The 13,571-nt window shown below is 37.5% G+C and overlaps 1 protein-coding gene across 1 annotated transcript in view; it reads right to left on the bottom strand.

The window, feature by feature from the left end:
• Positions 1-13,571, bottom strand: part of RNF17 (ring finger protein 17) — a 45,021-nt gene that overhangs the window by 14,017 nt on the left and 17,433 nt on the right. Inside the window, exons 16-29 of the mRNA XM_066570884.1 lie at positions 13,358-13,548; positions 12,650-12,788; positions 12,031-12,184; positions 11,218-11,333; positions 10,167-10,287; positions 9,313-9,430; positions 7,537-7,758; positions 6,431-6,581; positions 5,243-5,361; positions 4,536-4,626; positions 3,597-3,712; positions 2,974-3,281; positions 1,671-1,834; positions 777-896 (exon numbers count right to left, since the gene is read on the bottom strand). Coding sequence (XP_066426981.1) covers positions 777-896; positions 1,671-1,834; positions 2,974-3,281; positions 3,597-3,712; positions 4,536-4,626; positions 5,243-5,361; positions 6,431-6,581; positions 7,537-7,758; positions 9,313-9,430; positions 10,167-10,287; positions 11,218-11,333; positions 12,031-12,184; positions 12,650-12,788; positions 13,358-13,548 — 2,130 coding nt within the window. The remainder of the gene's footprint in view (positions 1-776; positions 897-1,670; positions 1,835-2,973; positions 3,282-3,596; positions 3,713-4,535; positions 4,627-5,242; positions 5,362-6,430; positions 6,582-7,536; positions 7,759-9,312; positions 9,431-10,166; positions 10,288-11,217; positions 11,334-12,030; positions 12,185-12,649; positions 12,789-13,357; positions 13,549-13,571) is intronic.

The raw sequence follows: 13,571 nt of genomic DNA, 5'->3' as shown, positions 1-13,571 counted from the left end.
CCACATGTGCTGCTGGGAGGGTTTCTGGCTGTTTGGCTGTGGGTTCACTGCAGACTGCACTTGGAATCAGCTATCCAACCCCTCCTCAGCCTCCCTGATGCTGCACAGCCCTCTCACCACCCGCTGCAGGAGCTTTCCTACCTGGGCATGCTACCTTCCCCTGGCAGGTCTGCTGCCTGTCCCTGCCCCACCACCCCTGCAGCCTTCCTTACTCTATCAGTTTAACCATTTCCAGCAATAAAAGTAAGCTGGTAACTTCAGTATTTCACTTTTACTACGTTCACCATTCAGAGTAAGCAAGGTGTGATGGTATGTGAAGATGTTATTTACACACCAATTTCTTACTGACAAAAACCCCTAGAACAATTCAGCTGTATCAGTTTGGATTGCTTCCTACACAGCCAAGATCAGAATGTTAGAAACACAGTGGACTTGACAATTTCAGATTGTCTGGCCATTCTGCATTAAGAAATCCAGGACTTACTTTTTGTTGGTGCTATTGCAAACTGAATTTTCATTTCTGAGTATCCCCTGCCAAGCCTGCAGTGCCTGTCTCACGAAGGTCTAACCCCACTGACAGCTAGCTACCCTTCAAGCATGGTCCCCTCATAAAGCAAACCTGCTGGGCCCTGACAAGGACCTGCTGAAACAATCCTCATCATCTCTTCTCTGAATCCTTGCAGGCAAGAGAAGACACCAGCACTACTCTCAGCCTGACCAGGCAGGGTATTGATTTGAGTAACCACCCACCAACACACGGATGTGCCACTACTCACCGGCAGCGTCTTGTAGAGCTGGCATGGGATGCAAAATGGAGGAATGCCAGTGTAGAATGTGGTTGGATACAGGTGACACTGAGGAATGCTCTCTATGTAACCACGGTCTATGTACTGTACCTACAGGAAATGCAAAGATTTCCTGAAATAATTCCTGAAATACTTAAGTTTAGTAAGGGAATGCATTTGTTTACAGCATTACTTTTATGGAGGAAAAAGAATAATGGTTCAATGGTAAGTACCATTGGGAAAAAGCAAGAAAAGATTAAAAAAAGTGCTGTGGCAGATTAGAAATTCAGTTTATAAACTTCTCTTGCAAGAATTCCTACCTTTTGTGGAATAACCAGTTTAAAATATAAAGGAAAAAAAATTTGTGAACTAGGATAGATTTTTCAATCTGCATTCAAAAGTCATGAGCAGACTCAACAGCTCAGGTAAGATGAACTGCTAATGAGAAGGTTCTACACCTTTGCAGCAGAAAGAATTCAAAACAGACAGCCAATACTTTTTGGGTGAGGATTAGGGCAGGTGTGGGATTCTAAACCTAACTGTTTTCAAAGCATTCCACATATGGTAAGAACAGCAAAATAAAAAACCTAAAAGGGATTACTTACAGGAAATCAAGAACAGCTTTTTACTTAAGAAAATTAATCATTACTAGGGAAACAGGAAAAATTGTGACAACTGAAAGAGGTAAAAATGATTTTTAAAATAAATGTAAAAATGAGGACAGTAATCCACACTTTTAAGCAGAATGAACAACTGCACAGGTCAGCTGAATGAAAAAATGTTAAATCCATTATTTATTTTACAGGAATGGATTACATACCTTTTTTAAACACACATATGCAGATACATACACCCGCTCCCCTTACCCCATCCAATCAAACTTACCTGCAGAGTACTACCGCTGACTTCTACAATTTTAGCTCGATACCACACAGTATCTGATCCTCTTACAACACAGGCTTCTCCCTTCTTCCAGCAGTAGGGTATCAGGAGACCAAGGCCTTTGAAGGTATTTTGTATTTCAGCCATCAATTTGTTTAGTGCAGTTTCTTGGGAGAGGAGGTGAAATAATAAAAAAAATTAAGAATAGTCTCTAACATTCGTGCAAAATATTTCCATCACTAAACCCCATCAGATGCAGATGACATGTATAAACAAACACATGTGCAACTTTAAAATATACTTCCCAACAGTGATACAGTATGTATGTTCAATATCTAGTATATGCAGAAGAGTTACTAACAGTAAACTGCATTTCCAATTCTGAAGCCATTAGAAATTCTGAATTCTAATCTCAGAAGAACTTGTAGAAGAGTTATAAATTTTGGAAGTGACACCTAGGCACCACTGTATCAGAGCAAAACAAAGCATGAACAAGACAACAACTCTCAAAACACTGTTTTAGTGGTAGGACACCATGAAACATCACAGAAGAGGTGTCCAGAAGAACCTCTCCTGTTATGGTACAGCCTACAGCAAGAACTGCAGGAAGAACACACAGTCCTGTGCAAGTGGGGTTACTGTACTTTGAATTTCAAAGTTTTAGGAATAAAAATAGTCACATAATGTAGTAGTTAAATGCATTCGTGGAGCAAAAAAGATAGAATTAAATGTTCTCATACATAAATATATCTCTAAAGCACAATATACTAACATGGAACTGAGGAGTGACACTGCATCAGTCAGAAGAAAATGAAACTCTTTCAAGCAACACAAACAGGAAACATTGTGAGATATAGAATGCATCACAATGCAAATAAAGAGCCTGAAGAAACTACTGAGCTTAAACTGCTGGAAAAAAAATACAACAGTATCTGAGAACCAAGCTAACGTCCAAGAATCTTTATGACTGTATCTGCATCACTTTGAAGAAGATTACTACATTTACTTGATCAGTCAACATTACAAAATAAAGCACTTGCTGCTTTACCCATTACAGCCTAGAGAAGAAAGGCAAGTAACCTGCCTATCCAAGTACTTTGGGTTTTTGGATTTCTTGGGAGGGTGGGAGGACAGGAAAGCTGATTTAAGGAGAGAGAGAATCCCTGCCCCTCACACCAAAGGACATCACCTCTCAAGAGGAATATTCCAAACCAGTGAAACATGTACCAAAGAGGTGTTCTAGTATACATTCTGATACCCAAGAGCACTTAGATTCATAAATGTATTTTCTTCTATGTAAACTCACCAAATGATTTTGGTATTATATAAATAGTTCCATCACCTCCAATACAACTCACTACAGCCTGGAAAACTTTTGCTTCAGGAACAATGGGAGATTTATATACTTCATCCATTTCTGGATGAGGCAGTGGCTTGTGTATTTTGAGTGACTTTTGCTCACTCTCTGAAATAGTGGTGTTTTCCTCTGGAACAGTCCTGTTTCTTTCATATGCAATTTTGGAATTACAACCATCCAGCTGTGTGTTCTCCTGCTCAAAATGTCCTTCAAGATGTTCCTTGGAGACTAAACAAGCCCCATTGGCTTTACCAGTTCTAGAAGATTCAATCAAATATCAATGTATTAACTGACAGAGAACTTCAAAAGTGCAAAACTACAAAATAATACAAGTAACACAGAGAAGTGGCAAAGGTATCTCAAAGTACTGTCATCTAAAAACTTAGAGAACTGCAATGTGCCATGGATACTTAAATAACATTATACTCATTATAAAACATTATAAGTAAGTCCACTGAAGATGGAGTTCTGTTGCTAGAACTGTAGAACACAATCCAAATTTTTTTATTTTATTAGTTTTGTCAAATATGAACATCAGAGTATGAGAGAATATAACAGAAAAGTATCCAAACCTTCTGTTTCTAAGAGCCAAACCCTGTTCAATAAGGTATTCAGAAGTATCAGTCATTTTTCCTGTTTCATCTTTGCAAAGAATTTTCACGGGCAATGCACAACCCACAACATTTTCCTGGAAAAAACGGGAGAGTCGGACAACATACTACAAATATGCATTTCCTCCAAACTACAGGCATATTGTTCATTTTATTGGTACTGACTGTCAGTCAGACATCCTTGAACAACTGGTACCCACATGAGAAAACACAAATTTATTTAATCCATATGAATCATTTTACCAACTGTTCTATGCTACACACGGCATTAAAAAAGAGTTGTAGAGTAAAACTTGCTTTTCCCCTCAGCTTTTTTAATAAAATCTAGTGCCAAACACTTGTTTTCCAGCAGGAGATTTAAATCCATGCATAAATAACTCCACTCATCACTGCTTTTATTGCCACACACACTGTAAAATATCACTGGCAGCTGACAACTGACACTGAACAAATCAAATCCTTTCAATAATAATTTTTTTTTAAACCGTGGAAGAGATAAATTACTAATGATATTCATACAGCACTGGATTAATTCTTCCAGTCTCTGAGGCTTGAAAACTAATAAAGTAGCTTCTGAAATAATTCTCATAAAAAACCTGAGCTGCTTGCTTATCTGTCCATAAAGGCTGTCAGCACCCAGTGATCCCAAAGATACATCTACTGTTCCCCAGTAACAACTATATAAAAGATGAAGTTCTCTCCACACTGGGTAGCCAACTGCTCTACTGCTACAGTGAATAACAAAAGTAAAGCAGAAAGAAGAAAGCACCTTTTACCCTAGAGCAAACAGCTATACAAGTTCTACTAATGACTTTTTGAAAGGTAAAATATTCAGAAAAAAATAAATTAAGAGACAGTCTGACAGGAATTTTGTAAATACCACTGGTTTTGATTACAAACCTGTATGACTATCTTCACTTGTGCTCCAGTTAGGTAATAGGACAAGCATTCACACACTGTCGCTGTCCACTGTGTGCTTCCACCTGTGGGTCTAACATGGAACAAATGATAACCTCTAGGTACAAAAGAAGTTGGCATCTCCTGAGTATAACCACCAACTCTTCCCTCTACCAAAAACTTGGCTTTTTTTCTAAACTGCCTAAACTGTTACAGAAAAAAAAAAAGAATCTCTACTACAGTCAAGTGTAACAAAATCATTATTAATTTCTGGATCTCTACAACCAGAAAAATTAAAAAATACAAACTCAGAATTTCAAAATGAGGAGGATCATGAGTTCTGGAAGTTATGACACCTGTCAAAACAGTCTAGAAAAGAGACCTTCTGTACAGCTTCATGAGATCCAATTCATCTCAAATTCTGAGCCAAGGAAAGAAAGTCTTCAGTGAAATAAATCTGTTCACTATTTTGTAACTCAACCTATAAATATTATTTATTTCTACAGAACAGTTTCTGCTTTACTACAATACAGTAGAACCCTTAGAAAAAAACCCTCCAAACCTTAATTAAATAAATCACAGCCAGCACCCCATTTCTTTATTTTTTTATTCAAAAAGCAAACCACATCCAAATCTTACATAATCAGTGCTAACAAAGGTACATCATTGCTAGTTTCTATCGCTGCCACTCAGTGTAAGGGAAAGGCTACCTTATTTCTGTCAGTGAACATTCCACTGCTAACATCCTGATGGTCTTCATGTTTTCCTCAAGTTTTCTTAGACAGCTGACCTCCACCGTTTTTTCAGATCCAGAATCATAAAGTAGTACCTGTTACAGGCAAGAAACCAAAAAAAAGAAAAAAAACCCCTCTCATGCTGTTATCTGTAAGAAATGGCAATTCGAAGCATCCCTGAGGAGGTTAAAAGAAGTTCAAACATAACTGGGATTTAATAAATGCCTTTTGCACTGAAATACTTCACCACAACTCAAGAAACTACCACAGCACAGCAAAGGGACAAACCATACAAATCTGCTCAAAGGAGGTAAAACAACTTTACTGACTTTTTGGTAAACCAAGAAACACTGAAATAGCTCTCCTCCACCCCTTGCTTTTTATTCTGATGGGGTTAAATAGCTGTTTGAAGGCTCCTGGGCTCAGAAAGCAGATGATGCAAACTGAAGTACACAAAGTCCCATCTCTGCTTCCTACTAAAAAGACCCCTGGGCACAACCTGATGATGGATGAAAAGAAAATAATAGCAATTCAGTGCTGATTACCTGTATGATCAAAAAGCCATTCTTCCTTTAGAGAAACCTAAGTATTCAATCACAAAATGGTTTTTCTGGTGCTCATTATTTTCAAACTGATACAACAGAACACATTTCAAGCAGTGCTGTGTGAGGTTACTGTGGAAAGTGTTACAGCTACATGACACAGTGCATCAGGATCAGTTTAGGGTTCATGCAACTGCCTGACTACATGTGATCCTGTGGTGTTGCATTTGGTTCAATTGGCTCCCTCTTTTAACAAGGATCATTAAGTTTGAATTAGTGTAACCCTCAGTTTCACACACCTGATGGAATCTAAAATGAATTGTTAGACTATAGCTTGGGAATCTCTGCCGTGTTCCAAACAGCAGTGTAAATAAAGAGTCAACCTCATGAGCCTTCCTCAATGACCAGATTCCCTGCTAAAGGCACCTAAGCTTGGACGAGTCCATCAACTGATTTGCAGCTATGTACAGCATTACTTAAACTCTCAACAAAAGCAAAAGGCTTTTGAGGTGAGAAAATATGAACACAGAAGAAAGAAACAAAGATTTGACCTTATTTTAATCAGTGAACGCTTTCAAGTTTAGAAATAAAAGTAGGAACCCTGTTAAGATAAGAGCTTTACCTCTGCACTTGTTTCAGAGACAATCCTGCTTATCTGACCTCTCTGCCACTGTCCCACATCGTGTACATAAACAGCACAGTGCATTTCCCTCTCCCACTTCACAGACTGTGGCTGGGATTCTCTGTAGATGGAAGCCATCTCCTCCTGTAATCTGACATTCAAAAAAACGCTTTTCTACTGATAAAATGTAATGCAGTAAATAAAAGGCTTATTCAGTCATTGTTTAACTAGCATATAGTGAACTGTATGGTTTTAACAGATGTACAGTGCTGCAGCTTTCCTTTCTGACATGTTAGAAATACATGAAATGGGAGTTACAAAACACATGCACACTGATTAAAAGTCTGTAAACCTATCATGTTAACTTAGACACTGGAATTACTCTGAGCAATCCTGCGTGCTTTGTATGGCACTATTTGAAAACTACACCGTGTTCTCTTGACAACAGTTTGAGAGTGTGGTCCTCAATGTCATGACTACATAAATGGAACTCTAGGCAGTCACAGCCAAGAAGATTAAAAGATAAATGAATGCATAAGCAACTTGCACTAAATCTTGACACACTCTTCTAACTATTTCCAAAGAGTAGGCATGACTACCTAAATGTTACCTAAATATCTACCAAAGGCAGGCTGATATACACTGTGTCTAGAAATTGTGTTCAAACTTCCTAACAGGGTACTGGAAACACTTTGAAAAAAAACCCTGCTACTACCACTAAGAGTAAATTCTAAGACTTGGGACACAGGTTTTATTTAACTAGATTTCTAATGAGGGAATGGGAAGGAGAGAAGAAAGAGCAGGAAGATTTAATCTTTTTGGACACTGTTGCATTCATCAGGCTCCAGTATGTACTACGATAAAACTGATTTGAAATACGAGTGAGATCATATACTTAATTTGGAATCAGAACTATTTAATAAGCCACAATATAGTGTCAACCTCTCTTCTGCTCCTATACTTTCCTCAACAAAGGCAAGTAAGTCAGCAGCCTTCAAGAAGTACACAGTATCAAAGCAACTCTCATCAGAGTTTGTTCTAACTATACTTCACCATTTTGTCTTAAGGACACTTTAATTAAAGAGAAGTTCTTTGAATTTCAGTACCTTTTCAGTATACCTTCTGATGCCAGCAATTGTACAAAAATTTTACTAGGAGACACAACATGACTAATCCTTCCATGTAACTCCTTGTTGCAAAGTGCTCTGAAATCTCCTTCATCAACAGATTCCATGTCTGTAGGAATAAAAGCTTCTGAGGCTTTAGAAATTTCTTCTAGAGGATCATCCCATATTTCATTAGGCTTTACTTCAGTTCTTTCAGTGTACCTGTAAAGAGGACAAAATAGTTAGAATAGAAAGTTTAAACAGATTTTATATGAAGTGAAAAAGGCTCAATACCAAAATAACAGGGAATTATTCAACATGAAAAAAGTGAGCTTAGACAAAAACATTCATAAGTGCTACTTCTAAACATGAACGATAGTAACATTTTTATTCTCCTCCAGAAGGTATCCTTGCACATTCAGGGAAGAGAAGAGATAGCACAGGGAACACCAAGATCATAAGAACAGAACATCTGGAGTGGGCCTCTTGCCCCACAATATAAGGGACAAAGGCCTGTGGGGGGTCCATGCTAAAGGACAGGAAGAAAAGGAGGAAGGGGCAACATGGATAAATTGCTGTGTCCTGACCCCAGCTGCCTGCACTACTCACTGCCTCCCTGAATGCTGAGTGGAACTCAAGGGCAGGGGAGGAATGAGAGCTACTTGGAATAAACTTGACCCTGGGAAAGGGGGAGGGTAGGTGCTATAAATCTTTGTCTTCTGTGTACCAATGCCTGAATTAGTAATTCAGTGTTTATGCTAATTAGTAATAACTAAGTAAAATCAAGTGTGTTTTCCTGCAACAGTACTTGGCAAGTGATTTCTTTGCCTTTATTTTCACCCATGAGTTTTTAAATTTCTTTTTTTCTCCCCAGTCCAACTAAAGAAGGGAGAGTGAGCAAGGGATCATAAAATCCACCTTATTCAAGGGATCAGTGTGTTACACAACAACTTATACTAAAGGAATATATCCCATTGACTGAAGGCTGGAAGCAGGCATCTAAGTACAGATGGGACACCACAAAATACCTTTGTGACAGAGAAAAAACAACTCAGCTGTTCAGGCTGCATAACTTACAAAAATCTTACTAAAAATTGTGACTATGACAGTATTAGAGTGTTACTAAGATTTAGTAACATTTCTGAGCTAGGAGAGAAAATCCACTTACATGCTTCCTCCTAAAAAAGGCAAATTCAGGAATTTCCTTTTGGAATGAAAACTTCCCATTTAATGATGTATTTCCATCAGTATTCAAAAATGATTAATTGAAGAGTAAGTACAGATTTTCATGAATTATATAGCTCATGGATTATCTATTATACTTCCCAACTCTGCTGTCTTCCCAACCCTTCTGTTGCTGCCATAGCTGGTTACCCAAGTGTTTTCTAGTAACAGACCTCCCAAAGGGATGACTCACCATATGTGCAGGTTTAAGACACAAATTCTTTTTCTTATTACATGGGAATGGGAACCTTAACAGAGAACACTTTGGGAAGATCTGGCACTCAGGGGCACTACAAGTACAAGGCAAACATTTGGTTTCAAATTTTTTCACAGGTACAACTTCAATACATTAGTTAAGATTTAGTTTGAGAATTAAACTATTGAATTGCAGTTACACTCTAAATTACACCAGCTGATGGATGAGATCTTAAAATCAATTTATCACAGATGTGGTAAATTCCAGCCACTGGAGGTGACACACCAACACCAGCAGTTTCAATACACAAATTCTGTATTTCCAAAAACTTTGAAAGAAATGCACAATGTATTTACCCAGGTATGTAGGATGCTAAGTCTTCCTCAACTAGCTGGCAGTTAATACTGAATTTTTTCCCATTATCAGCAGAGGCATTGAAGAGCTCAATAGATAAGATGTTATTATCTAAAATTTCTGTGAATGAATAATATCAACATAATTAGTGCCAATCAATGACAGTATGAAGATTCTGGTTTTAGAGCAATGACAAATAATGCCAAAAGACAGAATTCTCCAAAATTACATCTGATGTACAAAATAACTGATTCTGAACATTAACAATATGCAGATGCTTAGCTTTGCACATATCCATAAAATTAACTTAAAATACACCAATAATCACAAAATGCTTTTGTAGAAAAACTCCAACTGCTATGCTTAGTTCCATTTATCAAATGGCCTCCAAATCATCATTCCACAAGGGCTGAGAAGTAAGTAGCTACATATGAACAATATATGGTATTGAGAAAAATCGTACTAAGGCATATATGTGTTATCTGAAATTATTTTTCTTTTTTGGCAATATTTTAGAGCAGCAGCAATCACAGTCACAGACACCAATAAAGTCAGGAAAGGTCATGGACAGTTAGTACTTTGGGAAACAAGCCCACCTGAATAATCAGAATACTTATGTAACACTGGTGTGGTCTGTAAGATAAGACATGAACAGAACTTTTGTTGCAAGTTTTATCTGTTATGCCTCCTCCAATCAGAGGAGAGAATTTAGATAGCCTGGAGTGAGACTATCTCTAGCAGGTATGAACACAAGCATTTAAAATAAATACTATTTTAAATTTCAAAGTGATTGTTTCTACATTTGAGACAACCTAACAATACAGAAATAGAAATTAATACACTCCTGATAACTTACCAATAACTGAACACAACATAAGCTTATCTTCAGTCATTTCTTCAAATCTTTCCTTGGCTTCTCTGTTCCACTCATCTGCCCCTTTGAATGGCTCAATGCAAGCCAGCCTACACCTGATTGCCTGAAGAAAAACCCAAGATTGTGCAACCAACATCACATACAGATCAGTATCATCTCATTATGACTGAATCACAGGCTTTCTTTGCACTCATGCACAACAGCACAACCTTGGCTTCTGGTTCCACATTACCACAATCTGATTTAGTTCAAAATGATCCCTCCCTTCCCAGTAGCTGAGCATGAACCTCACATTCAGAGACCTTCTTGCTGAAATACAAAGAGCCTAAATCTCTTTTTCTCCCTTTATGGTAAGGCATAGAACTAGTACAGAGATCAGTAAAGATTATTGCACAGAAGTGATAAAAAAAGTGCCTTCAAGGAGTTAAGAAAAACCCCTACCAACAGATGAAGTCTCAAAGTTCAGCATAATTGTGATTGGTAACCAAAACTATCAAATGAATAGCAAAGAAAAAAATAATTTCCATTTATGGACTTTTTTTATTTGGCAGAAATACTTTGCCATTTTCTTTCCCAGTCAGTTTTCCTCCTTGTCAAAAGGGGGACACTCCATCCATTCCTCAAGTTAGAAAAACACCAAATTTTAAATGCAAACAAAAATACATATAAAAACCCCCTCTTATTACGAGATTATAATTTAAAAAGGAAAGAACACAAAATTTCATTTGGCTTATTACGGAAATAAATTTAGGTGAATTAAATAAGCATGTATATACACATTGTATATATACCTCTCCTGCAGTATGTATATTGCAGGGCAACATTAGATTTAATTAACACCTGAAAGATACAAAAAAATTGAGTTTTCAATATGCACCCAAAACATTAAGTGAGACACTTCATAATGGTGGGCAAAACCAAAGTTCCTTAACATTTTATTTATTTAATGTATTTCAGAAGGTGCACAATTCTCCCTTTCCCCTCTCATTCACTGAGATGCTGTTAATTTTGAGTGTTTAATCCAGGCATTTACCTTTTCTGGAAAGCTCAGGAGTTCCTGTTTCACTCTGCGTATGTCTTCATGAGTTAGGTTTGCAATGTTGCCGTAGTCAACATATTTTACCAGAACTTCCCGACAACTTGGCAGCCCTCCAAGGAAAACAACCCAAGATATTTGAACAAAAAATTAGTATCTGATACAGGTTAAAGCACCAGAATTTCAGAGCAGACCCCACATTCATGCTGTATGACCACCTAGTATAATTTTTTTCTAAATTTTATACCCCCACCAAAATGAGTATTCTTTAGGAGCCAGCTCTTTCAGGTCCTTGAAACGCCAGCCCTGGCATCTGGGCCCTTTTTGTGAGACACTGGCACACTGAAGACATGCCAAGTAAACACATAAGCAGACATGCTACACTGCCCACCTACAGGCAACACAGACTCAGCACAAGCACAGCCCCCCACTCCCTTTGGAATTACTATGGAGGATTATGAACCAACACCAGATACACTCACAGGCTGGCTGGAATAGCCAAAGCTGGGGTTCACACTGTAACAGCAAGAGAAATGCTACTTGAAATAATTATGTAATAGAATTTCAATAGTCTCTAGAGAATGGAATATGTTGCATCTCTGTTTAGAAAGCACAGGTATATAAATCAGTCTGTTAATAGCAAAAGAATATGAATTAGTACTACTGACTCTATGAAGCTACCTGGTAGCACCATAATTCCCAGTAAAAATACTGGCTGGATGTTACTGCTCATATCCAGCATGTGACTCTGACCTACTAGCACATCTGATTTTGCAACCTAGCATTAGAGTAAAAGAATCAATACTTCACCTATAATCTGTGCTCTGTACCAATTCCCATCCTCCTGCTTTGCAATGCATGCTTGGCCTTCAACTGGGCAAAAAATTTCAAAGTTTTTACCATTCTCTTGTTTATATATCTCCTGAATTTTCTCTGGAAGAGCTAAAGATTCCACACTCTCTCTCTGAAATAAAAACAACAAACCACACATACACAGCAGATGTTCTTTTTAATGGTATTTTTACTCTTTTAAGGAATAATTCTTTTAATAGTACTGTACTTTCCAGTCTTCCCTCCAAAATTAAAGTGGTCATGAATACATAAAGTGAATTAAAGAGCCTGACAATTATTGAATAGTGCCCTATTCAATCAATTCTAACCAGTAAAATACTGCACACCCACAAAAGAATGAATCATGTTACAGAACTGACAAAACCTTTCCGGGATTTTAAGAGTTCCTGAAGTTTAACTAGGCTGAATCAATGACTGCTGGAATTAATCTCACCTACTAATTCTAGGAATCCAATCACTGGTAACAAGTGACAGAACTTAATAGAAGTTGTACCTTATTTAGTGTGGGCTACAAATAGGTCAACATTAAAATGTTTACTCATAGCTTAATCTGAACAGGTTTTATTTCTAAACTTACCAAGCGAAGATAGAAATCACTTGGACTATTAATGTGACAAACCACAACAAAGACCTCTTCTCCTTCCTGTGGAATATTTGGTGGACTGTACTGCAAGACAGTGCAGTTTTCCAACTGGCTGGGAAGCTGTAATTTAAACCTAAGATAAACAAAGAGAAATTTTGAATAAAGTCAGTCAAAATGAACTGCAAACGAACCCTTTTATATTCAAATGTCAAATTTCCCATTAAAATACACAAAATTATCTTATAAAAATTACCTGATTGATACTTAAATGTATAGCTTAAACTTTCCCTCTTGCAGGTGGTGCAGCCAATTATCTGTAGTGCTTCTCCCACTGCCTACCAGCCAATCAAACAGATCCCAGGCTCATTTCTGTGTGGTTTTCTGTCTGTGATGGACATCAAGGGCTTTTCATTTAGAGAGCCTCCCCGTTACTTAAAATTTGTACAGAACATATATTTTGCCGTTTTCTAAAATAAAGTTCCCTATCTAAATGAAGCCTGACTAGTGCAAATGAGTATAGCATGGTGCTCATTGGTGAAGGTGAAAAAAGGAAATCAGCAGACACTGCTGAAGGTTAATACATCACACATTAATATATGGAACACTGCAAAAGCAACCAGCTTAGTAAACTTCACTTGGTAAGCATTATTCTGTTATCTCTTATGGCATGAGGAGCAGGATGGAAGGAAAGAAGACACATACCTTGCCAAATCTAAGAAAACCAATGCATCCTTGAGAGACAGTGGTGTATTACTGCTTACTTCATTAAATGCAGGTTTTCTCAGATCCACAATGAGAACACCATCCTCTTCTCTAAACACCATCATTGAAACAACTTTATTATTTACCATTTCTAAAAATTTTGTCTTTGCCTCCTCTTCCCAACCTTCATCCTGTATTAGAAAGAAAAAGTTAC

This window comes from Molothrus aeneus, chromosome 2, assembly GCF_037042795.1.
Source record: "Molothrus aeneus isolate 106 chromosome 2, BPBGC_Maene_1.0, whole genome shotgun sequence".
NCBI classification, from domain to species: Eukaryota; Metazoa; Chordata; class Aves; order Passeriformes; family Icteridae; genus Molothrus; species Molothrus aeneus.
This window is presented reverse-complemented; position numbering and strand designations above follow the sequence as displayed.